Source organism: Ursus americanus, chromosome 4 (assembly GCF_024610735.1).
Source record: "Ursus americanus isolate L20-20 chromosome 4, mUrsAme1.1.p, whole genome shotgun sequence".
NCBI lineage: Eukaryota > Metazoa > Chordata > Mammalia > Carnivora > Ursidae > Ursus > Ursus americanus.
This window is the reverse complement of record NC_142130.1, coordinates 31,084,038-31,100,634: the sequence shown is the minus strand read 5'-3', so window position 1 is coordinate 31,100,634 and position 16,597 is coordinate 31,084,038. Positions and strand designations below refer to the sequence as shown.

Genomic DNA, 16,597 nt, shown 5'->3' with positions numbered 1-16,597 from the left:
AATTCTAAAGTAGACAATTTCAGGTTAAACAACAATAGAGGCTGAAACAAATACTATTTAATTCCAGAACAGGGTACAACTTTTGTGTTGGGCCATGACAGTGAGGGAACTACAACTGCATTTTACTGTAGTTTTAAATTAAGTTTAGTTTCATGTTTTGAGAGCAGGATTACGACTTTTTCCCCTGAGGGACGTAAGATGGGAGTACTAGCACTAGATCCTGGAGATTACGAGGATCACTTAATGTTTTATAGCTGAACTACTGATTTTTCAAACTGTCTGCTTTATAAACCTGCTGCCAGCTTTCTGAGTTGTTGGTAAGTTCTCTTTGTTCTCAAGACCTGTCCCAGGCTTGCTGTGTCCTGGAGATATCACTCTGTCCACATAGTCTCAAAGGGCTTTTTCTGAACTCTCTTTCCTCCCCCCACTCTCATCTCTTAACAGCTCAAGTACAGAGTTCCAAGGGCTGGTTTTCACAGATCTGCCCAAGGTCCCTATTTTTATTGAGCAGGTGCCTTGTATGAGTCAGGAATGATTTTTTCTCAATTCTCTTCTGTTGGTTCCCAACCTTTGGTTTATTGCATCTGAGCACTCAGTGAAGACCAATAGGAAAGAGCTGACAGGTGTAAGACTTGCTCTGTGGCTTCCTAGCATTTTTATTAGTTTTCTAGTCCAGTGATGCCATTACATGTTAGATAAAGTTTTGGCTGGTTTTCTTCATCCCCATCTATTCTTTCTCTTTCTCCCATCACTCTATCAAGTACTACTGAAAACAAACTCACAATGCAAAATTTAGAATAAAACAATTTATCACAGGTCACATGTATTAGTTACCTATAAGCTTCAAAAAATAGAACTATTATTTATGGCACTTAAGATAAATAGGTTTGGGGTGCCTGGGTGGCTCAGTCGCTAAGCATCTGCCTTCAGCTCAGCTCATGATCCTAGGGTCCTGGGATTGAGCCCCTGGGATCGAGCTCCTGCTCAGCGGGAAGCCTGCTTCTCCCTCTCCCACTCCCCCTGCTTGTGTTCCCTCTCTCGCTGTGTCTCTCTCTGTCAAATAAAGTCTTTAAAAAAAAAAAAAAGATAAATAGGATTAAAGGAAAAATCTAAAAGAATATTAGAAACTATAAATAACAAAGAATCCACAAAACCACCAAGACAGACTGAAAAAAGAACCACAAAGAATTTCTAGAAAGCAAAGGGTACTCTGAAATTAAAAAATTAGCTTTGGCTTAAAGAGCAGATGAAGAAAATTTATGAACTAGAAAAGAGATCTAACTGAAATTAAGTACAAGGAGAGAGAGCTGATAAATATGAAATTGGGGTTAAAAGATTGCAGAACAGAAAGATAATATCCTTTCATAGGAATTAAAGAAGGACAGAATCCACACAATGTGGGAAAGGCAAAATTTGAAAAAATAATGGCTAATATTCCAGAATTGATTAAGGAACTGATCCTCTGATCCAGGAACACAATGAATCCCAAACAGAATAAATAAAATGCTAGACATAAACACATTTTAGTTAAACTGTAGTACACCAAAGAGTAAGAGACTTTAAAAAGCAGCCAGTGAAAAAAAGGAAAAACAAACCAAATCACTTGCAAACAATACACAGTGCAGATCTTTTTTGTAAATAGCAACAAAAGAAGCCAGATAGCTTAAAACAGTATCTTCAAAGTACTGACAGACAACAGCTGTCAACCTAGCACTTTAGACTGAATTATATTTACAAGTGAGGGTGAAATAAAGATAATTTAATGAGGCAAATATGAAGCAAAAAAGAGCCATATTAATATCAGGCAATATAGCTTCTAGGGTAAAAATTATTATTATAAAGAGGATTATTACATAATGATAAAAAAATTCAACTCACCAGGAAGGAGTAATGATTCTAAACTTAGATGCATCCAATAACGTAGTTTCAAAGACATAAAAATTCAAAATCGCTGCAAGGACAAACTGCTAAACCCACTATCACATTCAGATAGCTTAAAAAATTTCTTTTAATAATAGATCAAACAGACAATAGATTAAAATCTGTACTACATAAATAACAAGGTTAGTTAACATACAGATAACCTTGCAGTCAACAAATAGAAAATATATACTTTCTTCAAGCACATTTATAAAGACAGATCCCTTTACAGGTAAGTCAAATATCAAAAGAAAACACGTTCTCTGACAACACTGAAATCCTACAATTAAGTTGCAAAATGGTAAGAAAATAACCAAAATATCTCCCATAACTTTAGGATGTAAAAAAAACAAAACAAAACATTTAATAACAGGTCATAGTTATAATAATAAAAACATTATTTTGATTAACATATCCTACCGATATAATACGATCTCCTTTTCTGAGCTCTCCACTAAGATCAGCAGGTCCTCCAGCCAAAATAAAGGAGATAAATATTCCTTCTCCATCTTCACCTCCTACAATGTTGAAACCAAGGCCTGTTGAGCCACGATGAAGAACAACTTTTCTAGGTTCCCTAAAAAATTAGAAAAGTATTGAACACCTTAGAAATTTTATACACAACTTGACATTTTATCAGTGAAAATTCTCTATTGATAAGTCTTATATTATTAAACTATAAAGAAAGCTAGATGAAAGTTAAAAAGGTTTTGAAGACAAACAGTAGAGATTCTAAGCCTACAAATTAGGCTTAGACATTAAAAGGAAAAATTCTAATTTTAAATAAAAGCAAAAAACTCATGTTAAAAACCAAAGATTTTTGTTCAAAACACACATGAAACTAAAACAAAAAGGAGAAAAAAATGTGGTAATTAAAAAAAGTAATGACATAAAGAACCTACTCAAGATATTTTAGGGATCCTTCCATATAATGTGGAATAATCTTAACTATTTGATAAAAATCTAAACTGGCATTTTCTAGTCATAGAGAGGTTTTCATCATTAATCAGCTTTGCCAGTTCACTTACACGGTTAATAAAATTATATTTTCTTGTCAAAAATAGTAAAACCAAATAATAAATTGTTTGGGAAATATTAAACACATATACACATATATAAAAGAAAAAATGGAATAATAAATCCAAATTCAGGAAGACAGTTCACTTGGTGAGGCAGTGTAGGAGAGGCATGGTAAGATCAGGGCACAATAGGTTTCACTATATTGATGTTTTATTTCACTGTTAGATGATAGACTAATAGTTTAAGGTTTCTACTACTTTAAAACATATATGGAGGAGGTGGGAGGGAGGATGGGTTAAATGGGTGATGGGTATTAAGGACTTGTGATGAGCACTGGGTGTTGTTTGTAAGTGATGAATCACTATATTCTACACCTGGAACTAATATTATACTGTATGTTAACTAACTGGAATTAAAATAAAAACTTAAAAAGAAAAAAATATATATGTATGAAGCAAAAAGCCACACATATATACATTAGTTTTATATAAATAATAATTCAAAATACTCTGCTAAAATCCAACAGTATCTCAGAGGAAAATAAATTCTGATTCTTCAAATGACATAAGCACACGAAAAGATGTTCAACATCATTAATCATTGGAGAAATGCATAAAATCACAAGATACATCCCACCTACTACAATGGCTATAAAAAAAAAAAACAGAACAGAAAAAACAAGTGTTCGTGAGGATGTGGAGAAACTGGAAGCCTCATATATTGATGGTGGGAATGTAAAATGGCATGGTTGCTATAAAAAACAAATGGTTCCTCATAAATGTAAACATACATTGACTGTGCGACTCGGCAATTCCACTCCTCAGTATATATCCAAAGGAAGTGAAAACAAGGATGCAAGCAGATACGTGCAAGCCAATGTTGTTGTTTTTTTAAATATTTTATTTATTCATTTGAGATACAGAGAGAGAGAGAGAGCATGAGTGGGGGGAGAGGCAGAAGGCAAGGGAGAAGCAGGCTCCCCGCTGAGCCAGGAGCCCGATGTGGGGCTTGATCCCAGGACCCAGGGATCATGACCTGAGCTGAAGGCAGACGCTTAACTGACTGAGCCAACCAGGCGCTCCAAGCCAATGTTTATCAGAGCATTATCCTCAATACCCAAAAGGTGGAAACAACCCAAGTGTCCATCAACAGATGAATGGATAAATAAAATGTGGTATATACACATAATGGAATATTATTCAGCCAAAAGGAATGAAGTTTTTTTGTTTTTGTTTTTAAGATTTTATTTATTTGACAGAGAGAGAGAGCACACACAAGCGTGGGAGCGGCAGGCAGAGGGAGAGGGAGAGTAGGCTCCCTGCTAAGCAGGGAGCTTGATGTAGGGCTCAATCCCAGGACCCTGGGATCATGACCTGGGCCAAAGGCAGACGCTTAACTGACTGAGCCACCCAGGCACCCCAGGGATGAAGTTTTGATATATGCTACAACATGGATGAATCTTGAACACGTTATGCTAAATGAAAGAAGTCAGACACAAAAGAATTTTAAGATTACACTTATACGAACAATCTAGAACAGGAAAATGCATAGGACACAGAGTACACTAAACTAGAGGTCACCAGGGACTGGGAGGAGAGAGATGGGAATTATCGCTTAATGGCTACAGTTTGTTTGAGGGGGCAAAAAGGTTCTGGAAATAGGTAGTGGTGATGATTGCCTAACACTGTGAATGCAATTAATGTCACTGAATCGCACATTTAAAAAAATTAATAATGTAATATGCCAAAAATCACTGAGTTTACATTTTAAATGGGAGAAGTGTATGATATGTGGATCACATGTCAAAGCTGTTAAAAATAAACTTTAGAATCATCATCCTGTACGTTGGGATTTCTTTTCTTTTCCTTTTTTATTTATTTTATTTTTTTTATTTTTTAAAGATTTTACTTATTTATTTGAGAGACAGAGTGAGTGAGCGGGAGAGCACATGAGCAGGGGCAGAGGGAGAGGGAGAAGCAGGCTCCCCTGTTGAGCAGGCAGCCCGACCCAAGGCTGGATCCCAGGACTACCCTGAGATCATGACCTGAGCTGAAGGCAGATGCTTAACCAACTGAGCCACCCAGGCGCCCTCTTTCCCATTTTTAAAATTGGTCATGTGAGATAACCTCTGAAAGATTGCTTAGGGTCAAACTGTGGAGAAATTCTAATGTGAGGGTAAAGATTTTTGTACTTTATATCTGGACAAAGTCGTGTAATTATCAAAAGGGAGTGATAAAACACGTTTTAGGAAGGCATATGCAGTAATCAACTACCTGATTTTCACAGAAGGGTAAAGAAAACAGGTAGACTTGTGTATTACTAAAAAAGTCCAATACAATATTCTAGAGAAAAGATATATAATGAAAAAAGATGTGGAACAGCAATCAAGACACCAATATAACCTATTTTTTAGTTTGAAAAATATGCAGAAATTAAAGACCAAATAAGCCATTAACTATTTTTCTTCTTTACTTCTATAAATTGGCACTATTAGAAAACAACAACAAAGCCATGACAGATCAGTATAGGAGCATAGCCTAAAGACTAACAGCCTTGAAAATTCATATCACAAAGAGATAACCACAAACACTGTTTTTTCTATTTTCACTCCAAACACAATGCCTGAGCACATATTTATAAATTAAATTTTCAATATTGCTAACTCTTGACAAAAAGGGCATAGATGAATATTCTTTCCTTTCTCACCTTAAAGAGATCACTGCCTAGAGTCAGGAGTCTGACAAGAATTATTACAGTGATGAAAGCTCAAAAATAATAATGCCAACAATAATGCAATTAATAAAAACATAAAATAGACGTTAATCAGCAAACATTTAACGTCAAATGTTATGAAATACTTGTACAAATTATAAAGCAATCTGTATAAACATAACGTCTTATTACTATATTAAATAATGTGAAAGAGATCTAAAATACTTTTCACTTATTTTTTTCGCACTTACTTAAAGAGTTCTTTGGGAATAAAAAGACAGTTAATTTACAAACTTTATTTAAAACAGTAAAGTCAGATCAAGGTAAATTTTAGAAGTGAGGATATCAAGGACACATATTAAGTAAAGAAAATATCGCTTGTTGAATTCTAAACATGAATCAAATGATCGTTATACAAATTTTATGATATATATTAAAGAGGAAAATGTGAAAAGTGAGTTTTAAAATATACATATGTATATTCTTAACTCAGTTTTACCTATGTTAATTTCTAAGCACAATTAACCATTCCTGAGATAAAAGTAATGTTTTTAAAAAGGGAAGTGATTTATTTGGAATATAAAATATTTTTATATTTCAGCCTCTTCAATGAACCCTCCAATGAAAAAATTAAGATTTAAGTTCATTATCTGTCAGTAAAATCTTTTATTGCTGAAAATTGTGGCTATGTTACTTGGCTGATTATAACTCCTAACAGTCGGCTTTATTTAAGAAGGACAAATGTTCAGTTCCTTACCTCGTAATTTCATCATCTCCAAGCATTGCTTTTGAAACAGGTGAGTATCTGGCTGGTGATGCTGGTGTATGGCCCAAGTAGGAAGATGGGCTAACATGGTTATCAATAGGTTGAGAAGAAGCTTCAAAAGAAAGAAAGTAAAAAACACTTTAAGTGAAATGAGCCATTCAGTACTGCATATGTGAATTATCAATTTCAAGGTTAGTTAATGTATAACTCATACCCACTTATTTATGTAAGTTGGTAGAAAAGACTTACCAGGTAAAAAATTAGACAAGCTCAAGTTTCCAGGTTAAAACTAGTATAGATATTCAGATCAGTAAAGCAAACTTATACCATTTGGTTTCTCTTGAGAAAACAGAACTAAAAAGGAGTTTTACATTAACTGATTTGCACAGTATAGGAAAGGTCATTTAAAAGACTGTCCTAGAAAAGACTATAATACAAAATCTAAAGTACAGTAACTTAATTTTTCTGAGAAGTCATTTTGCAGGTTAAGTTTAAAAAAATTTCTATTACTTAAAATTTAATGATGAATAATGAAAACCAAAAGCTTAAAAATATGCTCAAAAAGATTATGCTCAACAAAATTTTACAATAAATTAAGGGACTTCTGGCTTCCAGTTTGGCATATAAGAAGCTTGGAAGTCATCGCTCTTTGCTTTAACAACAACTAAAACACTAAACAAACTAAAAAATCAACAACTCTTCTTAAATCCTTAAGCTAAGGGTGACGACAGGGCAAACTACTGCCCCCCAAGTTGGAGAAAATGGTAGACAAATACAGAGAATTGTAACTTGCCAGAGCAGAAACCTCTGTGGAAGCTAGTACTGGGGTAGAGGAACCTGAACTGTAACTGGCAAATTGCTGGAGGTTCAGTATGGGCCAGTAAAAACACTCCTGGGGGACCCTGTTATTGGGGGAGCCCAAACATTTGTGAGTTTTACTCCCTGGATCTCTACCAGGCTCTCATAGTGAATAGTGGAGAAAAATCTCCTTGTGTTACTGATAGGAGGAAGGGAAAACAAACCATTTTGAAATACACAAGAACATTCTGTTTTTAATAAGAGTCTGCCCTCAGGAGAAACTATCAAAGCCTAACCTGCTTGGGTTTTATCAGAGACCAGTGACCGGTAAGGGAAATAATCAACTCCAGTCCACTCTAGTCATCCTATCCCATCTAAGGGAGGAAGCGAGAAAACTGAGAAGCACTGTGTAGCTTACATTCTAAAGGTGCAAACTCACTAAAAGACTTGAGACCTGATCACAGGACCAGGAACACTTTCCCTCCCCAACACCTTATTGTCACATTACTAATGGCCTATTTACAGCAGTTCCTTTTACCCAGTACATCATGCCTGGTTATCAGGAAAAAATTATAAGACATAATAAAAAGCAAAAACACAGTTGGAAGAGACAGAGCAAGCATCAGAACAGACTCAGATAATAGCAGCGATGTTGGAATATCAGGCCAGGAATTTAGAACAACAATGATTAGGGGTGCCTGGGTGGCACATTCAGTTAAGTGTCCAACTCTTGGTTTTGGCTCAGGTCGTGATCTCAGCATCAGGAGATCGAGCCCCACATCGGGCTGGTGCTCAGTGTGGAGTCTGCTTAAGACTTTCTCTCCCTGGGGCGCCTGGGTGGCACAGCAGTTGAGCATCTGCCTTCGGCTCAGGGCGTGATCCCGTGGTTACGGGATCGAGCCCCACATCAGGCTCCTCTGCTATGAGCCTGCTTCTTCCTCTCCTACTCCCCCCTGCTTGTGTTTCCTCTCTCGCTGGCTGTCTCTATCTCTGTCAAATAAATAAATAAAATCTTTAAAAAAAAAAAAAAAAAAGACTCTCTCTCCCTCTCCCTCTGCCCCTCCCCCCTGCTGTCTCTTTCTAAGATAAATAAATCTTTAAAAAACCACAATGATTAATATGCTAATGGCTCTAGTGGATAAAGTAGACAGTCTGCAAAAACAGATGAGCAATGTAAGCAGAGAGATGGGAATTCTAAGAGAAACAGAATGAAATACTAGACATCAAAAACACTGTTAACAGAAATGAAGAATGCGTTTGATGGGCTTATTAGTAGCCTGGCAATAGCTGAGAAAAGAATCTCTGAACTTGAGGATATCTCAACAGCAACCACTAACACTGAAAAGCAAAGAAAAAAAAAGAATGAAACAAAAGAAACCCAAAACAAAATATCCAAGAATGGTGAGACAGCTACAAAAGGTGTAACATACATGAAATGGGAATACCAAATCTAGAAGGAGAGAAAGAATGGAAGAAATACTTGAAACAATAATGACTAAGAAATCCCCTAAATTAACATCACACATCAAACCATAGATCTAGGAAGCTCATGAAACACCAATTAGGTTAAATGCCAAGAAAATTATGTGTAGAAATACCCTTTTCAAACTAGAGGGAAAAAAGGGTGGGGGGGAAGGAGAGGAATCTTAAAAGAAGTCACAGGGAAAAAACCCACTATACTGATAGAGGTACAAGGATAAGACTTACATCTTACTTCTCCTCAGAAACTAATAGTAGCAACAGTGTATTCAACTATATTTGCTTATGTATATATATGTGTATATGCATAAGTGAAATGAATGTCAGCAATGGCACAAGGGATGGGAGAGAGGAATTAGGATTATTTTAAGGTACTTACGCTACCTGTGAAATTGTATAGTGTTAGTGGACTTGAATTAGTTGATACGTATATTACAAACTCTAGGGCAAACACTGAAAAAAAGTAAAATGAGATTATAACTGTTAAGGAAAGAGAGAAAATGGAATAAAATGTTTGACTAAAACTGTAAAAGACAGAAAAAGAGTGGATGACAAATACCGAAACAAGAGCAACAAATAGAAAACAGTAACAAATGTAAAAGATATTAATCCAACTACATCAATTATAACTATGAACATCGATGGTCTAAATGTACCACTTAGAAGACTGAGATTATCAGAGTGAATCAAAAACAAGACCCAATTATATACTGTCTATAAGAAAGTCACTTTATAAAGGCACATACAGATGAAAAGTAAAGGGATGGAGAGAAAGATATTACAATTCCAACATTAATTAAAAGGAAGTGGGAGTAATTACATTAACTCCAGACAGAGAAGACTCAAAATAATTTATGAGTGATAAAGAAAGGCATTACATAATGACAAAAGGGTCAATTCTCCAAGAGGACATAATAATCCTTAACATGCACGCATCTCACAATAGTGTCAAGCTATGTGAGGCCAATGAGAAACAGATAGATCCACACTCTTTTATTATAAATGGACAGATACAGGAGGCAGAAAATCAATAAGGACATAGTTGAACTCAACAATATCATTAATCAACAGGATATAATGTATACCTACAGACTACTCCATCCAACAACAGAATATACATTCTTCTTAAGCTCACATGGAACATTCACCAAGACAGACCACATCCTGGGCCATAAAATACATCTTAACAAATTAAAAAAAATAAATGATACAATGTCTGCTCTCAGATCACAATGGAATAAAAAGAAATCAGTAACAAAATGATAGCCGAAGAATCTCAAAATATGTAGGGATTAAATAATATATGGATCAAAAAAATTCCAGAGAAATCAAAAAATATTTTGAAGTAAGTGAAAATGAAAACACGATGTACCAAAGTTGTGGGATACAGTGAAAGCAGTGCTAAGAGGGAAATTTATAGTGAATGCATTCAATACTATAAATCTAAAATGAATCATCTTAGCTTCTACCTTATGAAACTAAAAAAGAAGAGCAAATTAAAATAAGAAGAAAACAGAGCAGAAATCAATGAAATTAAAAAACAGGAAATCAACAGAGAAAATCAGTAAGACCAAAAGCTGCTTCTTTGAAAAGATCAATGAAATTGGTAAGCCTCTAGCCAAGCTAACTAAGAAAAAAAAGAGAAGACAAATTATTAATATCAGAAATGAAAGAGGGGCCATCATGACAGAGCCCATGGACATTAAAAGGATAATAAAGAAATACTAGTAACAGCTCTATGCCTACAAATTTGATAACCTAGATGAAATGGACCAATTCCTTGAAAGACACAATCTCCCAAAACCCAAACACACAAAATAGACAATCGAAACAGCCTATATATATTAAAGAAACTGAATCAATAATTGATAGCCTTCCAAAACAGAATCCACCAGGCCCAGCTAGGTTCACTGATGAGTTCTACCAAACAAATATTTAAGGAAGAAATTATACCAAGTCCCTATAATCTTTTCCAGCAGACAGAAGCCAAGGAAATGCTTCCTAACTCATTCTATGAAGTCAGCATTACCCCAAACAGAACCAAAGAAATAACAAGAAAAAAAACCTATAGAACAATATCTTTCATGAACATAGATGGGAAAATCAACAGACTATAGGCAAATCAAATCTAGCAATGTATAAAAAGGACTGTAAACCACAAGCATATGGGATTTATCCCAGGTACGCAAAGCTGGTTCAACATTTGAAAATCAATTAATATGATTTATCACATCAACAGGCTAAAGAAGAAAGGTCGCATGATCATATCAATGGATGCAGAAAAAGCACTTGATAAAACCCAGTATCAATTTATGATATAAACTCTCAGTAAACTAGGAACAGAAGGGAGTATCATCAACTTGTTAAAAAGAGTATCTACAAACTTAATAGAAACTTGAAGCTTTACCACTAAGAACAGGAACAAGTGAAGAATGTCCTGGCTAATGTGGTAAGACAAGAAAAGGAAATAAAGGTATATACATTGAGAAAGAAATAATAGAACTCTTTGAAGATGTTATGATCATTTATGTAGAAAATCTGAAAGAACGGACAAAAAAAACCTCCTGGAATTAATTAGCATTCATAGCAAGTTTGCAGGATACACGGTTAATATATAAAAGTCAATTGCCAAAAAGAGTCTACTGCTTTCCCATATAACAGCAATGAACAAGTGGAATTTGAAATTAAAAAGACAATACCATTTATATCAGCACCCCCGAAAATTATATACTTAAGTATAAACTTAATAAAATGTATAGAAGATCTATGTGAAAAAAACAACAGAATTCTGATGAAAGATATCAAAGAAGAGCTAAATAAATAAATAGATATTCCATGTTCATGGTAGGAAGACTCAATATTATCAAGATAATTAGTTCTTTTCAACTTGATCTACAGATTCAATACAATCCCAACCAAAATACCAATAAGTTATTTTGTAGATATTGTCTAAGTAATCCTAAAGTTTATACGGAGAGGCAAAAGACCCACAAAAGACAGCACAATATTGAAGAATAAAGTTAGAGACTAAGACTCCCTGAGTTCATGATTTCCTATAAAGCTAGAGTAATCAAGACAGTGTGGTATTGGAAAAAGAACATAAAAATAGATAAAAGGAACAGAATAGAGAGTCCAAAAGCATACCTATATAAATATAGTCAACTGATTTTTGACAGAGGAACAAAGACAATATAATGGAGCAAAGACAGTCTTTTCAACAAATGGTGTTGAAACAACTGGACATCCACATGCAAAAGAAAAAAAAATGAATCTAGACATAAACCTTACAAAATTAACTCAAAATGGATCACAGACCTGGATGTGAAACACAAAACTATAAGACTCATAGAAGATAATATAGGAGAAAATCTAGATAACTCTGGATGTGGCAATGACCTCTTAGATACAACACCAAAGGCAGAATCCATGAAAAAAAGAATTTAAAAAAGCTAGATTTCATTACAATGTTTCTGCTCTGAAAAAGACACTGTCTAAAAAATTAAAAGACCAGTCACAGACTGGGAGAAAAATATTTGCAAAAGACATACCTGATAAATGACTGTTGGCCAAAGTATACAAAGAACTCTTAAACTCAACAGTAAGAAAACAAACAACTCGATTTCAATGTGTGCCAAAGACCCTTAACAGACACCTCACAAAAGACCAGAGATGGTGAATGAGTATATGAAAAGGCACTCCGCACCGTATGTCAATAGGAAAATGCTAATTAATTTATTTATTTATTAGAATGGCCAAGATACCAAACAATGATAACATCAAATGCTGGTGAGACTGTGAAACAACAGGAACTCTCATACTATATGGCTGGAGTACAGTCAATTTGGAAGACAGCTGGGCCACTTCTTATAAAACTAAACATATTCTTACCATATGATCCAGCCATCATGTTCCTTGGTATTCACTAAAAGGAGATGAAAACTTACGTCCACATATAAACCTGCTCACAGATATTTAAAGCAGCTGTATTCATAATTTCCAAAATTTCTAAGAAACCAAGATGTTCTTCCTTTGGTGAATGGTTAAATAAACTGTGGTACACCCAAAGAGTTATGCAGCACTAAAACGAAAGGAGCTACCAAGCCATGAAAAGATACGGGAAACCTTAGATGCATATCACTATGTGAAAGAAGCCAACCTCAAAAGGCTACATATTGTATGATACAAGCTATATAACATTCTGGAAAAGGCCAAACTATGGTAATAGTAAAAAGATCAGTGGTTGCTACAGGTTACAGGAGAGAAAAGAACAGGCAGAACACAGGATTTTTAAGTAAGTGAAACTACTATGTATGATTCTGTGATGGTAGATACAGATCATTATGTATTTGTCCAAATCCATAGAATGTATAATTAAAAGTGAAACCTAAGGTAAACTGTGAGCTTTGGGTAAGATGTGGCAATGTAGGTTCATCAGTTGTAACAAATGTATCACTCTGGTGGGGGATGTTGATAATAGAGGAGGCTATGCATGGATGGGTCAGGTAGTATGAGAAATTTCTGTACTTTCTGCTTAATTCTGCTGATAATCTGAAATTGCTCTAAAATATAAAATCTATTAAGAAAAACCTCTATGCCCTGACACCAGCTCAGATCTGTCAACCCAATTTATAATTACGCTTTTTTAAAACAAGAGTTATTTATTTTAAAGAGAGAGAGAGTATAGGCATGTACATGAGCGGGGGTGAGGCAGAAGGAAAGGAAGAGAACTGCAAGCTGACTCCTCAATAGGCACAGAGCCCAATGTGGGGCTCGATCCCACGACCTGAGATCATGACCTGAGTTGAAATCAAGAGTTGAGGGGCGCCTGGGTGGCTCAGTCATTAATCATCTGCCTTCAGCTCAGGGCGTGATTCCAGCGTTCTGGGATCGAGTCCCGCATCAGGCTCCTCCGCTGGGAGCCTGCTTCTTCCTCTCCCACTCCCCCTGCTTGTGTTCCTCTCTTGCTGGCTGTCTCTCTGTCAAATAAATAAATAAAATCTTTAAAAAAAAAAAGAAAAGAAATCAAGAGTTGGACACTTAACCAACTGAGCCACCCAGGAACCCCTATAATTGTTTTTTTTTTAAATGTACCCATGAAAGAATGGAAACCTGGTAAAAAGGAAAAATAAAAAATAAGCAAAAACTATCTCTTGGTTCCTTTTAATAGTAAATGTCATAGACAGATTGTAATTCTAGTGAGAGCCAAGAACAGAAAATTATAGGGGTGCCTGAGTGGCTCAGTAGGTTAAGTGCCTGATTCTTGAATTGGCTCAGGTCATGATCTCAGGGTCATGAGATCAAGCCCTATGTCAGGCTCCATGCTAAACATGGTGTCTGCTTAAGAGTCTCTCTCTCCCTCTGCCCCTCACCTATTTGCACTTGTGTGCTCTCTCTCTCTCTTAAAAAAAAAAAAAAAGGAGAGAAAATTATAAAGCTATTCCTTACTCAGGTAAGCAACATATTTCAGTTGTAGCTTTTAAAAACACAACACATCTGAACTATTGCATCATTATCAAAACACACTGAATGTAATATTGAACTTCCTGAGGCTTTATGATAAAGTTACAAAGCATTTCAAAATTTAGCTGTAATATGTATAACTTAACCATCAGTCTCTTTCACTATAAACGGTCTTCTATGCACAAAGCATTATAACACACATTAGGAGTACAAAAATGCAAGGATCATTAGTTCAAATTATTATAGTAGCTTGAGAGGCAAAAGGAGTGAAGTGACCTCTGTAAAAGACAGCTGCTAATAAATGAAATCATGGCGTACTGGAAAAAATGTATGCTCTATCAGCATGTGTACATCTCTCTCTCTTTAATCATACAAAAAGGAAAAGGTTACAATGTCTATTGATAGTATAGGGCTTGAAAGTTTAGTGTAGCTTTCATTTTATAGGTTTGCAGTGTCCAACAGTAACTGTTTTCCGTCTAGTTCATATATAAGATGCTCTTCTGCATTCCAGTCAAGGTGCTTTCTACCATGGCTCCTGACTTTCAAAGTCCAAAGTCTTTCCTGGGTGATAAGCAAGAACATCTGTGATTTTTAAGGGAACTGGCATGTTGCTCCAAAGCAACAGATACTTATGCGAACCTCTGTAAATCACCGGCCTTTTAAAGTCTAGCGTTTACTTATTTTTGACTCAAATTTCTTTGCCACATTAACTTTGGTTGGAACAATGACAACAAAATACAACTGGACAAGAAATTCAGTCAACTGCCCAAACCAGAAAAGGTACTTTTCCCCCTGCTATAGCCAGACTGTGTCTTTATTCAATGGATCTTTTCTGGAAGAGTCATTCTTACCTGTAAGGCACAGTATCTCAACACAACAGGAACTAAAAATTAATGTTCTTATCAAAGGAATGACAGCCCCAAAGAAGGATCAGATAAAACAATGTTATTTCCTATACCCCAAATCCTAAGTGAAAAGATTCCCCAGAGAACTATAAAGGAAGGGAGCCTAATTTTTTAATCCTTAGGTATTAAGGTTAATGATCCAAGCCCTCCAAGGTTTGGAAGAGAAGCAAGTTAGAAATACTTGAAGAGAAAGTGGAAAGAGATCAGTGACCAAGTCAGAAGTTCAATGAGGCCTTCCAGCTGAAAAGAATATAAATTAAAAGTGAGAAGACACACAATGCACCAGAATGAGCATTCTAATGTCAGCAGAGAAACTATGTTCTCTGTTAGATCTAATGGACTTTTTTTTCCTTTCAATAAGAAACTTACTTTTATTCCTGGGTACCCTATTTTGGTTACCATCTATATTTTGGTTACAACCACAAGAGTATGACCCCATCTGAAATTTATGGTCATAATTTAAACTAGTTTTGCACTTCTCTCCAGTCATGTTCTGCTTTTTAGGGAGCAGGAATGAAGGAAGACAGCAGGTTGAACCTTGGCTGGAATTCTGTCAAGGGAGGGGGAGAAGTAGCAGTGGGGGCAAGGGAATAGAAGATATGTGCAAGGAAGAGAGTATCATGACAAATCACGGAAGTTAAGCTAAAAAACTTAGACAAATGGAGACACAAGAGGGCAATGAAGTTGTAGTGTCAAAGGATGGAAGGTCAAAATGAGGATGAATTGTCAGAATAAGGATAAATGAACTGAGGTATCCAGTCAAAGAATTGAGGTGGTGAAGACACTGATAATGAAAAGATCTAAAGATTTATTATTAGAGACAGAGAGAGAGAAAGAGAGAGGGAGAGAGAAGAGAGTACATGGGCCTGGGGAGGGGCAGAGGTAGAGGGAGAGAGAGAATCTCAAGTCGACTTCCCACTGAGCATAGAATCTCAAGTCGACTTCCCACTGAGCATAGAGCCTGACTTAGGGCTTGATCCTACAACCCTGAGAACATGACCTGAGTCAAAATCAAGAGTTCTACGCTTAACCAACTGAGCCACCCAGGTGCCCTAATGATGATAAGATCTAAATTATTATATGGAAGCATGTATTTGAGGTGGAGTGAGGGTAGGATAGTTAGGAAGAAAAAGATCAAGAAACAAAGAGGCCAAGACTGTTGAATAAATCATCAGTGTGAATTTTGGCTGGACATCACTAAGAATAACAACATGAATAGTAGTAGCAAGGACAATGGGCTTGACACTAAAATCTTCAGCGATTAAAGCCAGACTGATGAGGAGGACACTAAATGACAACATAAGGGATAGGTAGTAAGCTGGAGAGTCTGATGGCAAGGGCTTCAGAAAAGGTGATAGGTAAAAATAATTTCTGTAAAACGTTTTTAATTATTTTTATTTCTTTATTATTTTAAAGATTTTATTTACTTGACAGAGAGAGATCACAAGTAGACATAGCAGCAGGCAGAGGGAGAGGGAGAAGCAGGCTCCCCGCTGAGCAGAGAGCTGAATGCTGGGCTGGATCCCAGGACCCTGGG

General features: G+C 35.8%; 1 protein-coding gene across 8 annotated transcripts in view; it reads right to left on the bottom strand.

Annotated features, from left to right (window-relative positions):
- DLG1 (discs large MAGUK scaffold protein 1) overlaps positions 1-16,597 on the bottom strand; it is a 257,721-nt gene that overhangs the window by 72,457 nt on the left and 168,667 nt on the right. For all 8 annotated transcript variants that reach the window (XM_045812516.2, XM_045812515.2, XM_045812517.2 and 5 more), the window contains 2 exons: positions 6,410-6,530; positions 2,341-2,497 (listed from right to left, as the gene is read on the bottom strand). In XM_045812516.2, the coding sequence (XP_045668472.2) occupies positions 2,341-2,497; positions 6,410-6,530 (278 nt within the window). The remainder of the gene's footprint in view (positions 1-2,340; positions 2,498-6,409; positions 6,531-16,597) is intronic.